Here is a 16,821-nt window from a genome sequence, read left to right on the forward strand (position 1 = left end):
CCCCCCCCCCCCTTGCTCCTGAAACCCAGTCCTCGTGCCTCGCTCAGTGTTCCGGCCCGTCTCTCCCGGCTACCTCAGCCCTCTTCTCACCTGTAGCAATGATCATGAAGGCTGCCACGGCAAAGCGCTTGAGGCGCAGCGGCGGCACCGAGTAGATGGTGCCCAGGAATAGGCCAAAGGAGTAGAGGGCGGTGATGAGAGAGCCAAAGTTGGTGGCCGTGATGGCCACGCCGCCTGCGCATCACGGGGGCAGCAAATGCAGGCAGCAGGGAGGGTGGGCAGGGGGTGAGATGCAGGGTGAGGTGAAGGGCAGGATCCCTGGTGCAGCATCGCACATCGACCTTGGCGCAGCGCCAGGGGTAAGTGCAAGCAGGGTGGGCACGCACCCGCCGCCAGCGCCAGGCACAGCAGCCAGGCGGTGCCGGGGGACAGCTCGCCGGCGGCCACGGGCAGGAAGGGCTTGTTGACGGCGTCAATGTCCACGTCGTAAATCTGGTTGATGCCCACAATGTATCCGTTGCCGCACAGCAGGGCCAGCACGCCCAGCATCGCGCGCGGGAGCAGCGCCCAATCAATCAGCTGCAACAGGGAGGAGAGTGGTGCGGGGGCAGGGGCAGAGGGTGCGGCACGTGAGCGACATGGCGGCGAAAGCACCCGCGGCAGGGTCGGGTGGTGCGACTGCATAGGCATGCCGGCGGCGGCCAGCAGCAGCGTGCTGCAGCTGCAGGCACACCAATACAACGCACCGCCGTGTTTTCCAGCACTGCGATGGCGGTGACCGCGGTGCTGCCCAGGATGGTGCCGCGGATAGTGTGGGGGCGCAGGAACTTCCAAAACGCCTCCTTGAAGGCAACTATCTTCTGGGCCGCAGACGGCTCCGGCTCCTGCAGCGGCGGCACGGCGGCGATGGGCGCATTCAAAATGCTGACGACCATGCATGCTGACCACCATGCAGGTGGCACGAGGGCGCCAAGCGACGCCACCTGCATGACGAGCCTGGCTGCAGGCGGCATGGCACGCACCAGCGCCCCGGCGCCGGCTGCTGCAGAGGCTGCGATAAGCAGGGCGCCGCGTCGACACCGCGAGCTCTGCGCCGCTGCTGCCAACAGTTGCCGCTGCTGCTCGGGGAGGTGCCGCCGTTGCTGGCGCCACCGCACCGCGGGCGATGCTGCCTGGAAGGGCCGCAGTCCCGCAGGAGCAGCAAGGGAGGCTCTGCAGCATAGCAGGCGTGGCGGGCAGCTTGTTTGGCGGGGTGGCTGGAATAGTGCGCAGTGGCTGAGGGTTGCACTGGTGACGGCCGCACCTGTGTAGCTGCATTGCACTTGTGGATGTCACAGGCCCCGGATTGCAGCCAGCACCCGTGGCGGGGCTGGCGCTGCGCGGTGCTGGGAGGTGGCCGCAGGGGTGGGGTGGCGAATCGGCGCGACGGGCGCCGGGGTTGGCAAGCACGTCAGTGTCACGGCTGCCGAAGCCGATGGCTGTATTTTGGCTGCTCTGACGTGGACATCGGCCTCGGAAAGCTGAGCTCTCTTCAGAGGATCCTCTGGATTGTCTACCGTCCAGTTACACAGGTAAATCAATCATCGAAACCTTGTGGACCTGTGCACACTCACCTTCAGCGATCCACGGGGCCAGTCTCTCTGCGCTGTCTGCATCCTGCCACACACTGGCCCATCCACAGCAGGCGATGGGGATGCCTGCACGGCGCTGCAGCGCTGCGGCACTCTTGACGCTGCTGGCGCTAGCGGTGGGCGGCTGGGTGCCAGCAGTTCACGCCGCGCCCTCGACCAATGGCGCCCCGCCAGTCAACGTGTCCCTGTATGCCGAGGCGCTGTGCCCGTACTGGTAAGTCTCTGACCTGTTCTGTGGCGATGCTGCAGCCGCCAACTGCTCTCTAACCACATCACTTGCCATCGCCCTGGTTTGCAGCGCCGACTTCATCACATCCACCCTCTCCCCGCTGATGGACAAGGGCTTTGGGCCCATCCTTCAATTCCGTTATGTGGCTTACGGCAATGCAGTCCGTGGCGAGGCGAGGCTGGTGCCGCTGAGAGCTGGGGCTGCCTCGCTGCATTCATGCATCTTGTACCCGGCAGCCTCGGTCAACAAATGCCTCCGTCACGCTGCCGCAGGATGGCACGGTGATGTGCCAGCACGGCCCCGTCGAGTGCCGCCTCAACCGCATCATCAACTGCGCCACTCACCTGCACCCGGGACAAGACATGTGGCTGCCATTTGTGGAGTGCCTGGAGGGGGCGCCACACGAGCAGAGTGAGGCCTGGGTGGACAAGTGCGCAGGGCAGACAGGGCTGGATGCACAGGCGCTGCACGGCTGCGCCGAGGGCGAGCAGGGCGCGGAGCTGGAGCACGAGGCGGAAGCGGAGACGGCATCGCTGACGCCGCCCCACAGATATGTGCCGTGGGTTGTGGTCAATGGCATCCCTCTGGGGCAGGACAATGCGCAACTGTGGCGGTACGTCTGCGTGGCACATGCTGGCAATCGCCCCGATGCCTGCTACGTGCCACCAGGCGCCTCGCTGGCTGGACAGCGCCCGGAGCGCAGCACTGCATGAGCGCCTCTCTGGCCAACTTTTGCTCGAATATGCACATAGCACGCAAAGTGCTGTAATCAGCTAGGCTGCATGCATCACATCACAAGGAAAGGCATTGCAGTATTGGGCAATCATGTCTTGAGGCAGAATCCCTAGCCGCCTGCACCTGCTTCTGTTGCTGCCGCGGAAACAAAGAGGCCGCGAATGTGCTGCAGAGTGGGGCGGGATCTCGAGTCTGCTGACACAGCATTTGCAGCCAAGCCCCCGACTAGCCCTTCTGCTGCTGGGGCATCTGCGGCTGCGCTACGCGCCCGCATGTGCTGCTGCATCTGCTGAGGCCATCTCGCGCCTACAGCGGCTGGGCACGTCTCCACTGCTGACAGGTGCGCAGCACCGCTGGCAGTTGCGGACCCATCAGCCCCATCCTCTGACAAAGGCTCCAGTGGGGTGACCGCCTGGGGCCCAGCCCAGCTGCTCCTGGTTAGCCGCTCTCTGATGTCACGTCCGCTCGAGCTGTGTGTGCTGCCAGCCATGCTTCGGACTGAAGGCAAACTGCGACCAGAGGCACGCTCCAGTCTGTGTTGCAGCTGCCTCTGGTACATCGCGCCTGCAGAGCATCCCACCAGCAGCTGCTGCATGAGACACCTGGCAGAGAGAAGGCAGCGTTCTGCCATACAACCACATCAGAATGTGGTCAGCCACCATGATGCGCCTGCCTCCCTCCCCTTCCCTATCCCTTCCTCTCCGCTTACCCATGAGCCTCGTGATAGATAGCCGCTCGTCATCTGCATCGGAGATGTCCAGCACTGCCGCGGATCCACCCGCCGCAAAAGCCGCAAGGCCCACCCCCGCTTGGCTGCTGCCCCGGTCTGGCTGCTGCCCGGACAGCTCCGAGCCCCCCTCCTGCTCCAGCTGCTGCATGCTGCTGGCCCCTGCTGGCCTGGTGGAGACATCATAGACACCGGCATCTGCAGCTTCTGCTAGCTGCTCAGCATTGCCGGTGCTGTCAGGCACGTGCTCCCCGGGCTCGGGCGACCAACGTGGCTCCGCAGACATGCGCTGCAAGGCCCTGCAGAGCGTCATGAGGGGAATGCAATGCAACAGGATGGCAGTGAGATGCAAGGCTACCATTGGTTGGCGCCAATGGCAAAAAGGCACAGAGCACAGCATGCCAACTTGCCTAGCCATGTCGGGCTTGATGTTCTTCTTCAGCGCATGCTCAATCACTGCAGGCAAACAATCGGGAGCAAGCTGTTGGCTCAATGCCCTTCGTTTTTTTTTCAATTTTTCAATCAACGAAAAAATATATAAGATGCTTAAATTGGCCTGAAAGGCCGGCAGCATGCAGCTTGCCTGAAACTGCCGAGTGGCTGCCTGCCGCGGTCGAAAGGGCGTACACCGGGAGCACCGCCAAGGAGAGGAACAGCAGCAGCAGCATCTCCACTCCTGCGTCAGGAATACAGAGCAGTTACCTCCATCCACCTACTGAGATGACACGCAATGCAGCCCATCGCAGCGGCAGCGTTCACAACCATGCAGCATGGCACCACGCACCAATCATGCTGACTAGGAAGGGCCAGCCTCCATAGCGGGACCAGTCAAAGTCGACCCCCTGCCACACGCTGAACAATACAGCTGCAATGCTCAAACTGTTCTCAAAGTACACCAGCTGGATAGTCCTTAGCACGAGGCGCGGTTTGCCAAACCAAAAGAGCGAAGCTGCGTCGGGCCCACGGTATCTGCAGCGGCAGCGGCAGAAATTAACAACAAGCTGTGGTGGACTGGTCGAGCAAACCAAAGCCAGGAGACATCATCATTCTTACTTTTCAGAAAACGACTGGCTCCGCTGGACCGCTTTGGACATGCGCTTCTTCTGCTGGGCACGATGCCATGGCAGCCACGGCAGCAGCCATGGACAGCAGCGGCGGAACACGCTGCTGCTGGGAAACGGGCCGCTGGCGGCATCTGTCGCTGCCCTGGCTGCCTGGCCCGGCCGCTCCTGCGCTTCCAAGTCAAATGACAGCTGCCCCCACTGCCGCTCCAGCTGCTGCTGCCTCTCCCGCTGCGGAACCTGCGGCCAGGCGTCCAATTGTGGCCTCTGTGCCTCCTGCTGAGCGGGGGCAGACTCATCTGCTGCGGCGTCGGGGACAACAGTCCAGGCCCCAACGCCGACGGTATGTGCTGCCTCGGCCACAGCTTCCTGGTGGGATGACCTAGCTGCTATTGCTGCCACATTTGCAGCATGCAGTGGAGTTGCGCCGCGCCCCATCAGCCCTTGCGCCACTTCAACTGCCTGCTCCGTCTTGTCTTCATCGTCGCTCGTGTCAGGTGGTGAAGGCAGGCTGTTGCTGGCATCCAGAGCAGCAGCTGTGGCCTCAGCTGCTGCAACGGACTCTGCCTGGCGCACCTCTGCCCTGCACTCTTGCTGCTGCCATGCATGGCCTCCACTGCTGCTGTCCTCGCATGCACAGCTGCCAGCGTCATCACAACCATCATCCGCGGTCGCCCCGCTGCCGCCGGTTCTTGCAGCCCCAATCTGGCCATCCGGCTGGCTACTGGTCGAGAATGCAGACAGGCGCTGCAAGCGCTGCTTCATGCTTTGCAGCACACTCGGTGAGCGGTGGTGCACTGCAGATGGCAAATGGAGAGAGGAATGGCCTGGCAGAAACCACTCTGTCCTGCATTTGCCTCCAACATACCTGAGCGGCTGCCGTACAGTTGGTATGCGCCCTGGGCCAGGCAGATTATGATGGACTGCAGCTTGATGCCCACCAGGAACACCGCCGCAACGGCAAGGCTGGAGAGCCAGATCATTTGGTACGACTGCAACCAGAGAGATAGAGAATGACGTGATGACCTGCAAGACGCCATCAAGGGAGCAGCCGCTGCCACATTCCTCCCACCCACCGCTCCAGGGAGCATGATCCAGACTAGCAGCAGCAGCCAGAGAACGATGTTGACGCCAACCACTTGGCTAAACTCCTCCTCCATACTTTCCACCAAAAAGCTGCACAGGGATGCATCTCAGCAGGTAGGGTCACCCGGCGTGGCTGCAGACCCGAGGCCGCTGCCCCAAAGCCGGCTCACCTCCAGAAGTCAAAAGAGGGGTCCACGTCGAGCCGCTCCACAAACAGGCGCCGCAGGCCCAGGTACACCTCTGCATTGACACCACCTGCTACCAACACAGGAGAAAGGCATGGCGCATGCACGCTGAGGGGAACGATTGTCCCAGGGTGCCTGGAGGAAGAACAGCCTGAGGACGGCACCTGTGAGCATGGACGCTATGCACCACAGAAAATGCGTGAGCGCATTGTCCCCGGGGCGCGGCAAGGACCTGCGGGCACAGGGGATGGGCAGTGCGTGGAACTGGAACGCGGCGTGTGCAGCCCACATTATCACTTTGTCCAAGGGACTGGCTCACAGCCAAGCAAACATTTAGGGGGTGGCCCCATCCAGCACGTGCAAAGAAGCAGCAGCAGCCACCGGGCAGCACCAACCTCAAGCTCATTGGCCGCAGCTCGTGCTGCAGCGCATGCTGCTCGAAGCGATGCCACCGCCGCAGCTGCGAAGCAGGGATTGCACGGGTATGCAAGTTTGGTGCTGCGCCCAGCGCAGCAGACAGCCTCAATCCACTGGCGTCTTGTGCCTCCTGCCCACCTCACCTTCCAAAGGCAGAGCAGCATTGAGACGCATGCGTAGCAGATGTGCACGGCGGCAATGGTGAAGAGGAATACGTGCGCCTGGATCAAGGCCAGCTGCGACCAGAAGGGCTCGCTGCCAGGGCCACACGTGTCGGCTGCCTGCCTGCAGGATAGCTCATCCAGGGCTGCCGAGGCAAGCAGCTGGCGGCGATGGCCGCCATCGCTGCCGCTGCCTGCATCGGAGCCCTGTTGTGCAGGGCAGTCCCAGCTGCAGGAGGTGCCGCACGGTATGCAGATCTTCAACAGATACCCCTGCAGGTGCGGGCAGGAACAGCACAGTTGAGCATTGGCCGCAACCAGTGAGTATTTATGCTCAACTCCATCGAGGACCGGAGGCGAGAGTCGCAGGCGCAGCCTCACAACTGCCGGCACCACCCACCTCGAATGCGATGAGCAGGAGAGAGAGCAAGCCCAGCACCAGCAGCTCGCGCTGCAGGCGCTGCAAAACATGGCGCAGGCCGCGCTTGTGGTGGCGCTTCAGCCAGCCTTCCAGGGCCCTGCATGGTTTTGTGGCAGATGGGTTGGGCGTGGAAAAAGGTGGTCAGGGAGAGCCACCCGTCGCCCCTGGAGAGCCATCGTCGCCCCTAGAGGCGCAGCAGGTGCCGGGGCATTTTTTTACTCACGCGGTGCCCGCATCCCAGGCAAATGCAACGGTGAAGAAGATGATGAATATGATGCCAATGCGCCAGCCAGGCAGCTCGGACATGCTGGGGCCGGTGAACTCAGCCATGCCGACGTTGACGTTGGGGCGGCAGGCGGGCAGCAGCTGGAGAGGCACCCCCACCGGCACGGAGTGCCCCTGTCGGCGGGGTTTCCTCTTGGATTCGGGTCTCCGGCCCGCCGGCTGCGCTGCGCCGCGAGTTGTCAGTAGTTGGAGGTTCACGAGCAACAAACTTGTGCAACTTCTCTCAATGGGCTTCCACCAGCAAAATTGAGTGGTTTGGACGGGAAAAGGAGAGCAAACCGAGTTCGCTATGCTACATGCAGTGTGTGGCTTCCTGCCGTTCAGAACCCAGCAATACAGTTGTCCCGCCCGCAGAGTCTTGCCCCTCGGTTCATCTAAACAGCACATGCCCGCAGAACGCTGATCTCAAGCCTCTCCATCAAAACACTCTGCTGATGGGCGGCGAACATGAGCAGGCTTCGTCAGAATTTGCATTCTGTGTTGGCGCCGGCGCCACCTGGTTGCAGTCGTCGGTCAACGTAACGTGGGCCCGTAACTGAACGCTCTCAATTTCGCCCACTCGACCCACCAAACGCCTTTCAACGCAAGCATACTTGGTGGCCCTGCAGCAACATGCCGCGGCTGGGGAGTCTGCTGCCTCAGCAGCTGTCTGGCGACTACGTGAAGGCCTGGTTCGGCCTGAAACCTGCAGGTGAGACTATGCATTGCCCGGCTGCGACAAAGTCGAGAAGGCGGGAGGTGCCGCCGCCGAGCGGCCCCACGCGGCAGGCCGGCGAGGACAAGAGTTTCTGCTCCCCACCAGCCCTGCCCCAAACGTCGTCCTACTCCTCTGCACATTGTGCAGGCGACACCACGGGCTACCGAATGATACCCTTGGCCTCCATGGCCCAAGACAGGGATGGCGGGGCGGAGTATGGAACCGCATCGGAGCCCAGCTTCGCCAGCGACGCAGGCCCAGCCAGCTCCTCGCCGCCTGGTGCCGGTGCCGCGGCAGCCCTGCCTGCTGCAGTAGCAGCAGAGGCGGCGGGCCCCTCGCCGCTGCCGCCGCCCCCCAGCGCGCCCTCCTCCTCTGAGACCGTCGCAGCACTTGCCCGCCTCAGGACCGCTCTGGAGCAGCAGCACCTGCAGCGCCGGCGTGCCGCCGCGTCGGCGGCAACAGCCGGCGCCCCGGCAGCCTCCGCATGCCAGCCCGCCGAGCGCACTGCCGCCGCCGCCCCAGCCTCGCTCTACCTTGCCTACAGCTGCCGCAGCAACCCTGTGTGCCTGCTGGACAGCCTTGAGGATAGCGCCGCCACTGACTGCCACGTCATCGTGCAGGCCGCCGCCTCCCGCCGCTCCACCGCCAGCAGCAGCATCGGCAGCGCCAGCCCGCTGGCCAGAAGCAGCTGGGGCGATGGCGGCGGCGAGGAGCCGCTGCCTGGCACTGCCGCTGCCCACGGAAGCAGCGGCAGCTGGGCGGGCCTGCAGCAGCCGGGCGGGGAGCTGGAGATCCTTACCGTCATCCCCAATGCGGCCTACAAACTGTGAAAGCCTGCCATCCCACTGTCCAACCCTGCATCGGCCATTTTCTCAACTGAGCCTTGCATTGCAGTGGGTATGGCAAGCGGGGTGCGCATAAGGAATAGGGAATAAGCCCCACTGGTGAGGGGTGAAGAATAAATCAATGGTTGTAAGAAAGGGGAGACGTAGCAAGCAGCAGCAAAGTGATGTCATGTTGGTACGGCAGCCGTGGCGGCCGTGGCAGGAAAAGGTCTTGAAAAGAAGGGAAAAGAGGAGGGGGGTCGGATCTCGGCGGCATCAGCATGTCGTTGGCTGACCACAGCAAAAAACAATGAGGGCACGGTATAGTGGACAAATAAATAAATGGCAACGTGCGGCCGGGCTGGCATGATACCAACTGGGGAGGTAGAATCTGACCAGCACCACAGCTGGACCAGGGGCATCAGTGAAGCCAGCTGCGGCGGCAATGGCCGGGCAGGGCCTAGGGAGAAGGTGAAGGCGGGGTGTGCGCCGCAAGCTTGCTGCTAGCAAAGGGGCTGGGCCTGGGCGGCAGGCCGGACCCCGCCCGTGCCAGCGCGCCACTTGCGGTGCGGCCCGGTGGGGCCACCAGGCTTGGATCCCGGCTCAGGCTCAGGCTCCTGCTGGCCCCCTCTGGTTCCGTCCCGGCGTCTTCTGTGGGGTTTGCGCTGCTGCTTGCGAGGTCCTCCTCGCTCCCCCAGGCCGGCAGCTGCCCCTCGGTGGCACTGCTGGGCCTGCGAGCGGCGGCGCCAAACGGTGTCGGCAGCGAGCCCGCCGGCGCCAGCGGCGCTCCCGCAAAGGTGCCCTGTGCGGGAGCTACCGGCGCTGGGCTGCCGCCGCGCTGTGGCTGCGGGGCGCCCGCCTGCCTGCCAGCGTCGCTGGCATTGCTGGCGGTGCGGGCCATGGGCGTGCCTGGCGGCCCGCCCGCCGCCGCCGCAAAGGCGCTGATGGGCGAGGCAGAGGCGCTGGCGGCAGGGGTTGGCGCCCCGCTGGCGCCGGCCGCCCTCTTTCTCCGTCCCGCTGACGCCCGCGCCTCTGCTGCCGTCTCCGGGCGCAGAGTGGCGGGTGGCAGCGCCGGCTGGTGCTCCTCAGGTGACACAGGGATCTTCTTCAGCCGGTCGATGATCTGCGTGGCGGAGGGCCGCCGCCGAGGGTTCTGCTCCAGGCAGTCGAGCATCAGCTTGCGCAGCTCCTCTGGGCACTCCTCGGGCACCCTGCGGCAGCGGGGCAGGCCAGGACAGGGAGGGCGGGGTGGAGCGAGGCCAGAGCCAGCGCCAGGCAGGGGACTGCTCCATCGTGGGCTCCTGCGAAAGGCCTGCAGCTGCCAGTCTGCTCTTGGAGCCCATGCGCGCTGCCGGCCCTCACCGCACATCCCGCAGCTGGCCCCGGATGGGCGTCTGCCCCGTTGCAATCTCCCACAGCACCACGCCTGCGGCAGGCATTGGGCAGGGGGATGGGGGTGGGATGCCGTCGCCAGGGTGCAGGTGGAGGGCAAGAAGGGCTGGCCAGTGACGCGTGCCGACACATACACCACTGGGCAATACTCGCCATAAGAGTAGATGTCCGACCTCTCGGTGCACCGGGCGCCCAATAGCATCTCTGGAGAGGACTGCACGCAGGGAGGAAGCAGCAGTAGCGGGTCAGCCGTGGGGGCAAAAGGGCAAGCCGGCGAGGTGGATCCAGCAGCCTGCTCGCGCAAGTAAAGGCAAAGGTGGCCGGCAAGGTGCTGCACTTCCAATGACGCACCCATGCTAGTGTGCCCACAGCGCCCGTCACCGCAGAATACTCCTGAGCTATGATCTTGGCCAGGCCAACGTCAGCAATCTTGGCCGTACCGTCCCTGCAGGATGAAGGCGCAGATGCACATCTGTCAGGTCCCAGCACAGTAAGACACAACAGCTGCCCAACCAGAGAACATGGCACATGGAACTGAGCTGCCGCTGTATTCCTCACCGCGCCAGCAGGATGTTGGGCGACTTGAGGTCGAGGTGCACGATACGGCGAGAGTGCAGAAACACCAGCCCCTTGGCAATGTCGATGGCAATCTGCGGGCAGGGCAGCAGGGCGGGCAGATGGCCAGCAGGCAGCATGGCGGTGAGGCGCTGCGACATACATGCACCCAGCAGAATTTCTCCCTGCCCACACCCAGCAGCCCAGCCCAGGCCCAACGCAACAAACAAACTCAACTCACACACAAGCCGTCCCCCATGTGAACATGCACCACCGACAACAGCAGAGGAGGCCCGTGGCCTGCGCACCTTTCTTCCCCGTCGATACCAGCTGACCTTGTGCGCCAGGATGTTGCGCGCCAGGTTGCCGCCCTCGCAATACTCTGTGACCAGCATGGCGCAGTCGTCCCGCAGGCACGCGCCCTGCACGCCATACAGTGACGCACGCGCGGGCGCACGCAAGACGGGGCACGGGTGACGAACAAGTGACTTTAGGTGCATGTGGTGTTCCGGCCCCAGCCCTGCCTGTGTGCTGCCGCGGCTGGTGCCCTTGGCCCAGCCACTGCCGCGGCCCGCAGCCCGCGGGCGGCGCGTGGGCCCTTCAGGCGCCTCACCAAAAAGGCGACTATATTTGGATCGCGGCACGACTTGAGGATGGCAACCTCACGCTTGAACTCGGCCATGGCCATGTAGCGCGTGTCGGGGCCAGACTGCACACAACATGGGGAGAGAGATTGGAGGGGCTCACATAGGCAGGAGCACAGAGTGGAAGCGGACGAGGGTCCGCAGGAAGAGAGGCAAGCAGGTGCCCGCGAGCGCCCCCGGCCCAAGCTTCCCAGGCCGCCGGCCTGCTGGCAGGTGCGCCGCCAGCCCGGCACCCACCGTCAGCACTTTGACTGCCACCGGCTGCGCTCCGTTGCGCATGGCTTTGAACACCTGTGGGTGGGGAGGGGGGAGGGCGTGGTGGGGGTTGGAGAGGTGTCAGACATAGCAGGAACGCGCGTGGAGGATGAGGTGCATGAGGGAACACAGGTGCCTATGCAGGGACACCCGAGCGGCATGGAGATGGCCTGCGCTGCTTCTTGCAGGACCTCTGGAATGCGCACCTTGCCAAACCCTCCGCACCCCAGCTCCCAGTCCGTTCCGTCAGCCCGCTTCATGTACTGAATCTCTGCGGCAGCGCGACACGAAAGCTGGGGATGAGCGCTAATGCCTCGCTCGGCTGACAACTAGTGGGGCGGCAGGAGCAGTGCATTACCCTCCTCCCCATCACACACCCATGGTGGCTGCCACATGCAACCGAGCTCCAGCCACCACCGCCGCACGCAGCACTTCCCGTGCCCTGCCGCGCACCTTCGGGCTGGATCTCCCAGTCTGGCAGCTGCTGGATGCCCACCCCCCAGAGCGCCGCATCCACCGAGCCGCGCACGTCCTCGCTGACGCGGATTGGGGTCATGCCGCCGCCAAGGGTCATGCTGCTGATGTTGCCGGTGTAGTTGTACGCAAAGGCGGAGGGCTGGCCCTGCATCCCGGCGGCAGACGCTGCTGACATGTCCATGCTGGAAAGAAGCACCGAGTCATTGTGATACCTGCAGAAGTGCAGGCGGGTATTGTTGGGCTGGTTGAGTAGCTGGTATTCATGGTAGTGTGTAGCTCGAGGTGGGATGCCGTGCTCTCAACAAGGGGAACATAGGCAATAAGCAGGCTGCCCAGCACGGGTGGCGCTGGGAAGCGTGCTGGCGATGCACAGTGCATGTATCGTGCTTGTGCTCGTCAGAAAGCAGGCAAGGCAGGCAGGGCAGGCAAGGCAGGCAGGCAGGCGGGCAGTACACCCACGTCAGCAGGCCGTCACGGGAGGGAAGCTTGCCAGAGGTGGCCAGGCCGCCGGCGGCAGCCGCCGCAGCGGGAGCGGCCCCGCTGCCGACGCTGCCCGACTGCAGGGGCGACAGCTGCGTCCCGCTGGATTGGCTGATGGGCTGGCTGGGGCTGCCGAACATGCCTGACATGCGGCTGGCGACGCGGGAAGGCCAGCTGGCGACTGCGGCAGGCATGAGTGCGGCGGCACCCGGTGTGTTAGCGCGGCACACAACACAGAGCACGTAGCGACAGCAGAGCGGAAGCCAGCTGCGGCAGCAATCCCACTTCTGGCGCTTGCCACTCACGTTTGTTCTCATGCTTCGCGTCGCCGCCGCCCTCCACAGACTCCAGCACCCGAGAGTATTTGGAAAGGTCGTCCTTGGAGGGTGCCACCGGCCCCTGTGCCTCGGCAATGAACGGCGACATGCGCTGCTTGCGCCGCTTGTTCCACCGCAGCACAAGCACCACGCCTGCGGCCAGCAGGATGCCGCCGGCCACGCCGCCCACCACGCCGCCCACGATGGCGGACGTGTTGCTGCCGCCCTCGGGCTCCGGCGGCGGCGGTGGCACCCACGGCGGGCAGGTGGGCCCGTCCAGCGCCACGGTTTCGTTGCACTCGCTGTTGCCATTGGCGCTGCACAGCTGCAGCAGTAGAGGCAGGGGCGGGGGCGGGGGGTGAGCTGGCATGCAGCTAGTGCGGCTGGCTGGCTGGGAGGCAGCACCAGACGAGGTTCCACAGGAGGGTGTGTTGCTCCCTGGTGCGCCTGTTCCGTAGATGTGTGCGTGTGCCAGCCAGGTGCCCCACCTGGAATGTGATGCCAGGCGGCAGCGGCCCGCACAGCTTCAGGTTGCCCGGCCGCACGTACAGCTGCTCCAGGCTGGGGAAGCTGGCCCACTCTGCCGGGATGGTACCGGACAGGTCGTTGCCATCAATCCACAGCTGGCGCAGCTTGTCCATGCCGCCGCCGTTGCCCCAGATGGGGGGCAGCGTGCCAGCCAGGCTCAGGTTGCGCAGGTACCTGCAGGCGGGAAGCCGGGAGGAAGCAGACCCAGCTCCTCTCTGAACCTCCGAACTGACCGATACACCTGCCGCGAAGCACAGCAGCTGGCCAGGACAGGAAAATACCCCCTTTCCCCCAGGCCTCACATCAGCTCTAAGTTAGGGGACGTGTTGTTCTCTCCCCACGAAGCCGGCATGTCGCCTGTGAAGTTGTTGACTGTACACGCAGAGGGGCACAAGAGTAGGGTCAATATGCCACGCAACATTCGGAACTGGTGCCCGACAAATGGGCAGCCCCAGCAGCAGCCTGCCAGTCGCAACACGGGCGTAGACAAACCCAGCAGCGATGTCAGCAGCCAGGCACGCACAAGACATGTCGACTATTCGCATCTTGGGGAACTGGAGCTTGAAAGTGGCGTCCCCCCTTGGCAGCCGCCCTTCCAGCTGCAACGCACACGGGGCTTGCAGCGTGGATGTCAGAGACAGAGCGTGCAGCAATGCCGGGCTGGAGCAAGCCACGGCACTTGCCGAGAGCCCACACGCTTTGAGCTTGCGTTCCACGATGCCACAGGAAAGATGCAGTGCCAGCAGTACATGCAACGCGCACCAGGTTGTTCTGCAGGTACAGCTCCTCCAGCGAGGTAAAGGCTGTGGCGGGGGCCCACTCCAGCGGAAGCTGCCCACGCAGCCTGTTCTGCTGCAGTGCTAGGATCTGCGGCAGCAGGTGCAGCAGCAGCAGTGTAGCTGTAGTTGTGTGCACACACCCAGCACCGGGCATTGGCAGCAATACATTGGCAGAGGCTCGCTCTACCTAAGCCAGTACCTGTGCATTCGGCATGGATTGGGCCCATGATCCGGGTATTGTGCCACTGAACTGGTTATGCTGGCAGCGGCTGCAGCAGAGGGGGCACATTGCGATACAAGTTCAGCCGCTGTCGTCTGCCAGCCACGCCGCTGGGCGCGGGTCTTGCCAGCTTCTGGGAACAACAAGCTGCCCCCTCTGCTCTGGTCGGGCTGTGCCAGCTCAGTGGCATCGCCCCCTGCACGAGTAACTGCGTGGCCTTTGCAGCCCTGACCCACACAGCCATCCACTCCTCTCGCCTCCACTCACAATACATGTAGCTGCGGCCACAGCTGGGGCTCCGGCAGGGGACCAGTCAGGTTGTTGCCAGAGAGAGTGAGCAGCGATAGGTTGGGAAACGAGTCCTTGCTACCCCAAGATGCCGGGACCGTGCCTGCAGCAGCATGGCATGGGAGGAAACCCTTGCTCAGTGGGTGTGCATGCTTGACTTGGTGTGCATGCTGCACATGCCGCCCAGCAGGCAACCACCCCCGCCCTTACTGCACCTGTGAATTGGTTCTGCTGAAGCAGCAGGTTGATGAGGTTTGGGAAGGAACCATTCAGGCCAAACTCTGGCGGCAGGTTGCCACCCAGCTGCTGCTGCTGCAAGTTGAGAGTCTTCATCGGCCTGCAGGCACAAACAACAGGCGAGGTGGAGGAGGAACAGGGGAGTGGTGCATCAACGGGGATCCATGTGCACATCGCTTGCTCGTCTGCCGTCAATTCGCACAACGCTGCACGAATGCCCGCCCAAGCTGAGGCACAGTGTCCGGGGCAACTGCCAGCTTGCTGTCAATCCGCTACCACTCACATAATCTGTGACAGGTTGGAAGCCACCGTACCCAGCGCCTTGAGCGGGCAGCTCGGGCACTGCAGCGCTCTATATGGCAGCATGGCGGAGAGGCAAAGCAGCAGCTGGGTCACACAGGGGTTCCACTAACATGCACCGCACTTGATGTGCCATGTTTTGCGCGCTGCATCTTATGCGGCTGCAATGCAGACTTAAGGCCGCGGCTAAGAAAGGCCTTCTTTGAAGGCGCTGGAGCTAGTGTCTAAACCCTCCGAGAGGGCACAGGTTCGATTCCTCCCATGTCGAAACTTTGTGAGGACAAACGCGGCATAGCTGACCGGCTCAGCGCCAATCCAAGCCAATTCCTTCGGGAACGCCTAATAGAATCGCCAAGGCTTCGGCACAGGCCTCCCCGGGACCCATTCACTACTAGTGGGGGGTACTGCACTTGGCGCGTCGGGCAGATCAAATAATGGTCTAAAGCTAGACGTTAAAACCGGGAAGTGAAGCTTGTGGAGGCTCTTCCCCACCTTTACCTTTAGGCCGCGGCTAAGAAAGGCCTTCTTTGAAGGCGCTGGAGCTAGTGTCTAAACCCTCCGAGAGGGCACAGGTTCGATTCCTCCCATGTCGAAACTTTGTGAGGACAAACGCGGCATAGCTGACCGGCTCAGCGCCAATCCAAGCCAATTCCTTCGGGAACGCCTAATAGAATCGCCAAGGCTTCGGCACAGGCCTCCCCGGGACCCATTCACTACTAGTGGGGGGTACTGCACTTGGCGCGTCGGGCAGATCAAATAATGGTCTAAAGCTAGACGTTAAAACCGGGAAGTGAAGCTTGTGGAGGCTCTTCCCCACCTTTACCTTTACCTTTAATGCAGGCCCTCGGGTAGACCTCCACGGCAGCCCACTCACAACGACTGTATCCTGCCGTCCGGGGTGCACGTAACACCCGTCCAGAGGCAAACAGGGACGCTGTTGTCAGACACCCAGCCGCTGATGTTGTTTGCAGCTGCATACGCATCCCAGTTGGTGATGGCATAGCGCTGCGCAAGCAGGCGCATCTCTGCAGGAAAACAGGGCCAGCGATGGTGGTCTCGGTGAACCGAGCGGGGGCGGCGGCCGTCCCGCCACAAGCACTGGGGTTCGGCGAGGTGCGGCTGCCAAGCACATGAATGCCCCACGGCTGCTTGGACAGCTGCATTCTCTCCCTCCTCTGAGAGCAAAGGCGGAGCCGGATTGGCCCTTGGGAGCACAGACATCAGCATGGCAACGCCGGGCGTGGTTCGCTCCCGCCTCTTACGGTCGGTTTGTGTTGACGTCTGGCCCTGCACTCCAGGCACCGCGCCTGGCACCGCAAGGGCCACCATAAACACGAGCGCCGAGAAAGCCCCCGCCGTCCATATCATATTGCAGCAGCCCAAGGCCGCGGTGCGTGCTCAATGGGGGCGTTGCATGCCTGCTGCACAGCTCAACGAGGACGCTGCCCGAACGCAGGCCGGCCTAGGCCTTCTCCAGCAGCCGCTGAGCAGGTAGGCCTCCCGGTAAGGATGTGCCCCATGATGGGCATGATGGCCCCCCACCTGGAGGGTCATTGGGGACATCATCCTCAATCATGCATCATTCTCCCTCCCGTTTGTTCTGTTGGCATCCCAGCAACCGTAATATGCTTTCTAGGACATGAGCCACCACTTTAGGGTGAAGGTGGTTAGCAAGACCACGGCCCCCAGGCCTCTAGACGGGCCACAGCCAAAAAGATCCCGTGCAAGTAGACCAGGACAACAAGCTCCCTTCAATGTGCCAGGGCAGGCCAGGCGGCGGGGTGAGAGGGATGACAACGAGGATGAGCGAGCACCCAGCGGCTTCTTAGGCTGGGGCGACCGGCAAGGACGCAAACGTGATCACTGGGAGGCTCGGCTCGGAGCGGACGT

At 63.4% G+C, this 16,821-nt stretch overlaps 4 protein-coding genes across 4 annotated transcripts in view; 1 reads left to right on the plus strand and 3 right to left on the minus strand.

Moving 5' to 3' along the window:
* The window catches only part of CHLNCDRAFT_22974 (hypothetical protein), a gene marked incomplete at both ends in the record, with an annotated part of 1,954 nt that extends 1,019 nt beyond the window's left edge, over positions 1-935 (minus strand). Inside the window, 3 exons of the mRNA XM_005848023.1 lie at positions 91-234; positions 387-579; positions 747-935. Of these exons, the coding sequence (XP_005848085.1) occupies positions 91-234; positions 387-579; positions 747-935 (526 nt within the window). The remainder of the gene's footprint in view (positions 1-90; positions 235-386; positions 580-746) is intronic.
* A 752-nt stretch (positions 936-1,687) lies between these two features.
* On the plus strand, positions 1,688-2,573 carry CHLNCDRAFT_52055 (hypothetical protein; the record flags this gene model as incomplete). The annotated part of the gene is made up of 3 exons (XM_005847866.1): positions 1,688-1,845; positions 1,930-2,041; positions 2,133-2,573. 3 exons carry the CDS (start codon positions 1,688-1,690, stop codon positions 2,571-2,573), a joined length of 711 nt encoding a protein of 236 aa, XP_005847928.1.
* Positions 2,574-3,033: 460 nt separating this feature from the next.
* On the minus strand, positions 3,034-6,959 carry CHLNCDRAFT_145348 (hypothetical protein; the record flags this gene model as incomplete). The annotated part of the gene is made up of 13 exons (XM_005848024.1): positions 3,034-3,044; positions 3,305-3,621; positions 3,718-3,778; positions 4,107-4,291; positions 4,586-4,685; positions 5,252-5,375; positions 5,460-5,559; positions 5,640-5,724; positions 5,819-5,886; positions 6,050-6,114; positions 6,215-6,505; positions 6,633-6,750; positions 6,877-6,959. 13 exons carry the CDS (start codon positions 6,957-6,959, stop codon positions 3,034-3,036), a joined length of 1,608 nt encoding a protein of 535 aa, XP_005848086.1.
* A 1,960-nt stretch (positions 6,960-8,919) lies between these two features.
* CHLNCDRAFT_145350 (hypothetical protein) lies at positions 8,920-14,997 on the minus strand (the record flags this gene model as incomplete). Its single annotated transcript, XM_005848025.1, has 17 exons — positions 8,920-9,670; positions 9,980-10,065; positions 10,203-10,296; positions 10,410-10,501; positions 10,742-10,828; positions 11,020-11,115; positions 11,288-11,341; positions 11,512-11,576; positions 11,759-11,994; positions 12,242-12,443; positions 12,568-12,904; positions 13,068-13,281; positions 13,410-13,479; positions 13,631-13,706; positions 13,870-13,974; positions 14,605-14,731; positions 14,915-14,997. The coding sequence occupies 17 exons, from the start codon at positions 14,995-14,997 to the stop codon at positions 8,920-8,922; spliced, it is 2,775 nt and encodes a 924-aa protein (XP_005848087.1).
* Between the last annotated feature and the right edge of the window lie 1,824 nt (positions 14,998-16,821).

This window comes from Chlorella variabilis (assembly GCF_000147415.1).
Source record: "Chlorella variabilis unplaced genomic scaffold CHLNCscaffold_9, whole genome shotgun sequence".
NCBI lineage: Eukaryota > Viridiplantae > Chlorophyta > Trebouxiophyceae > Chlorellales > Chlorellaceae > Chlorella > Chlorella variabilis.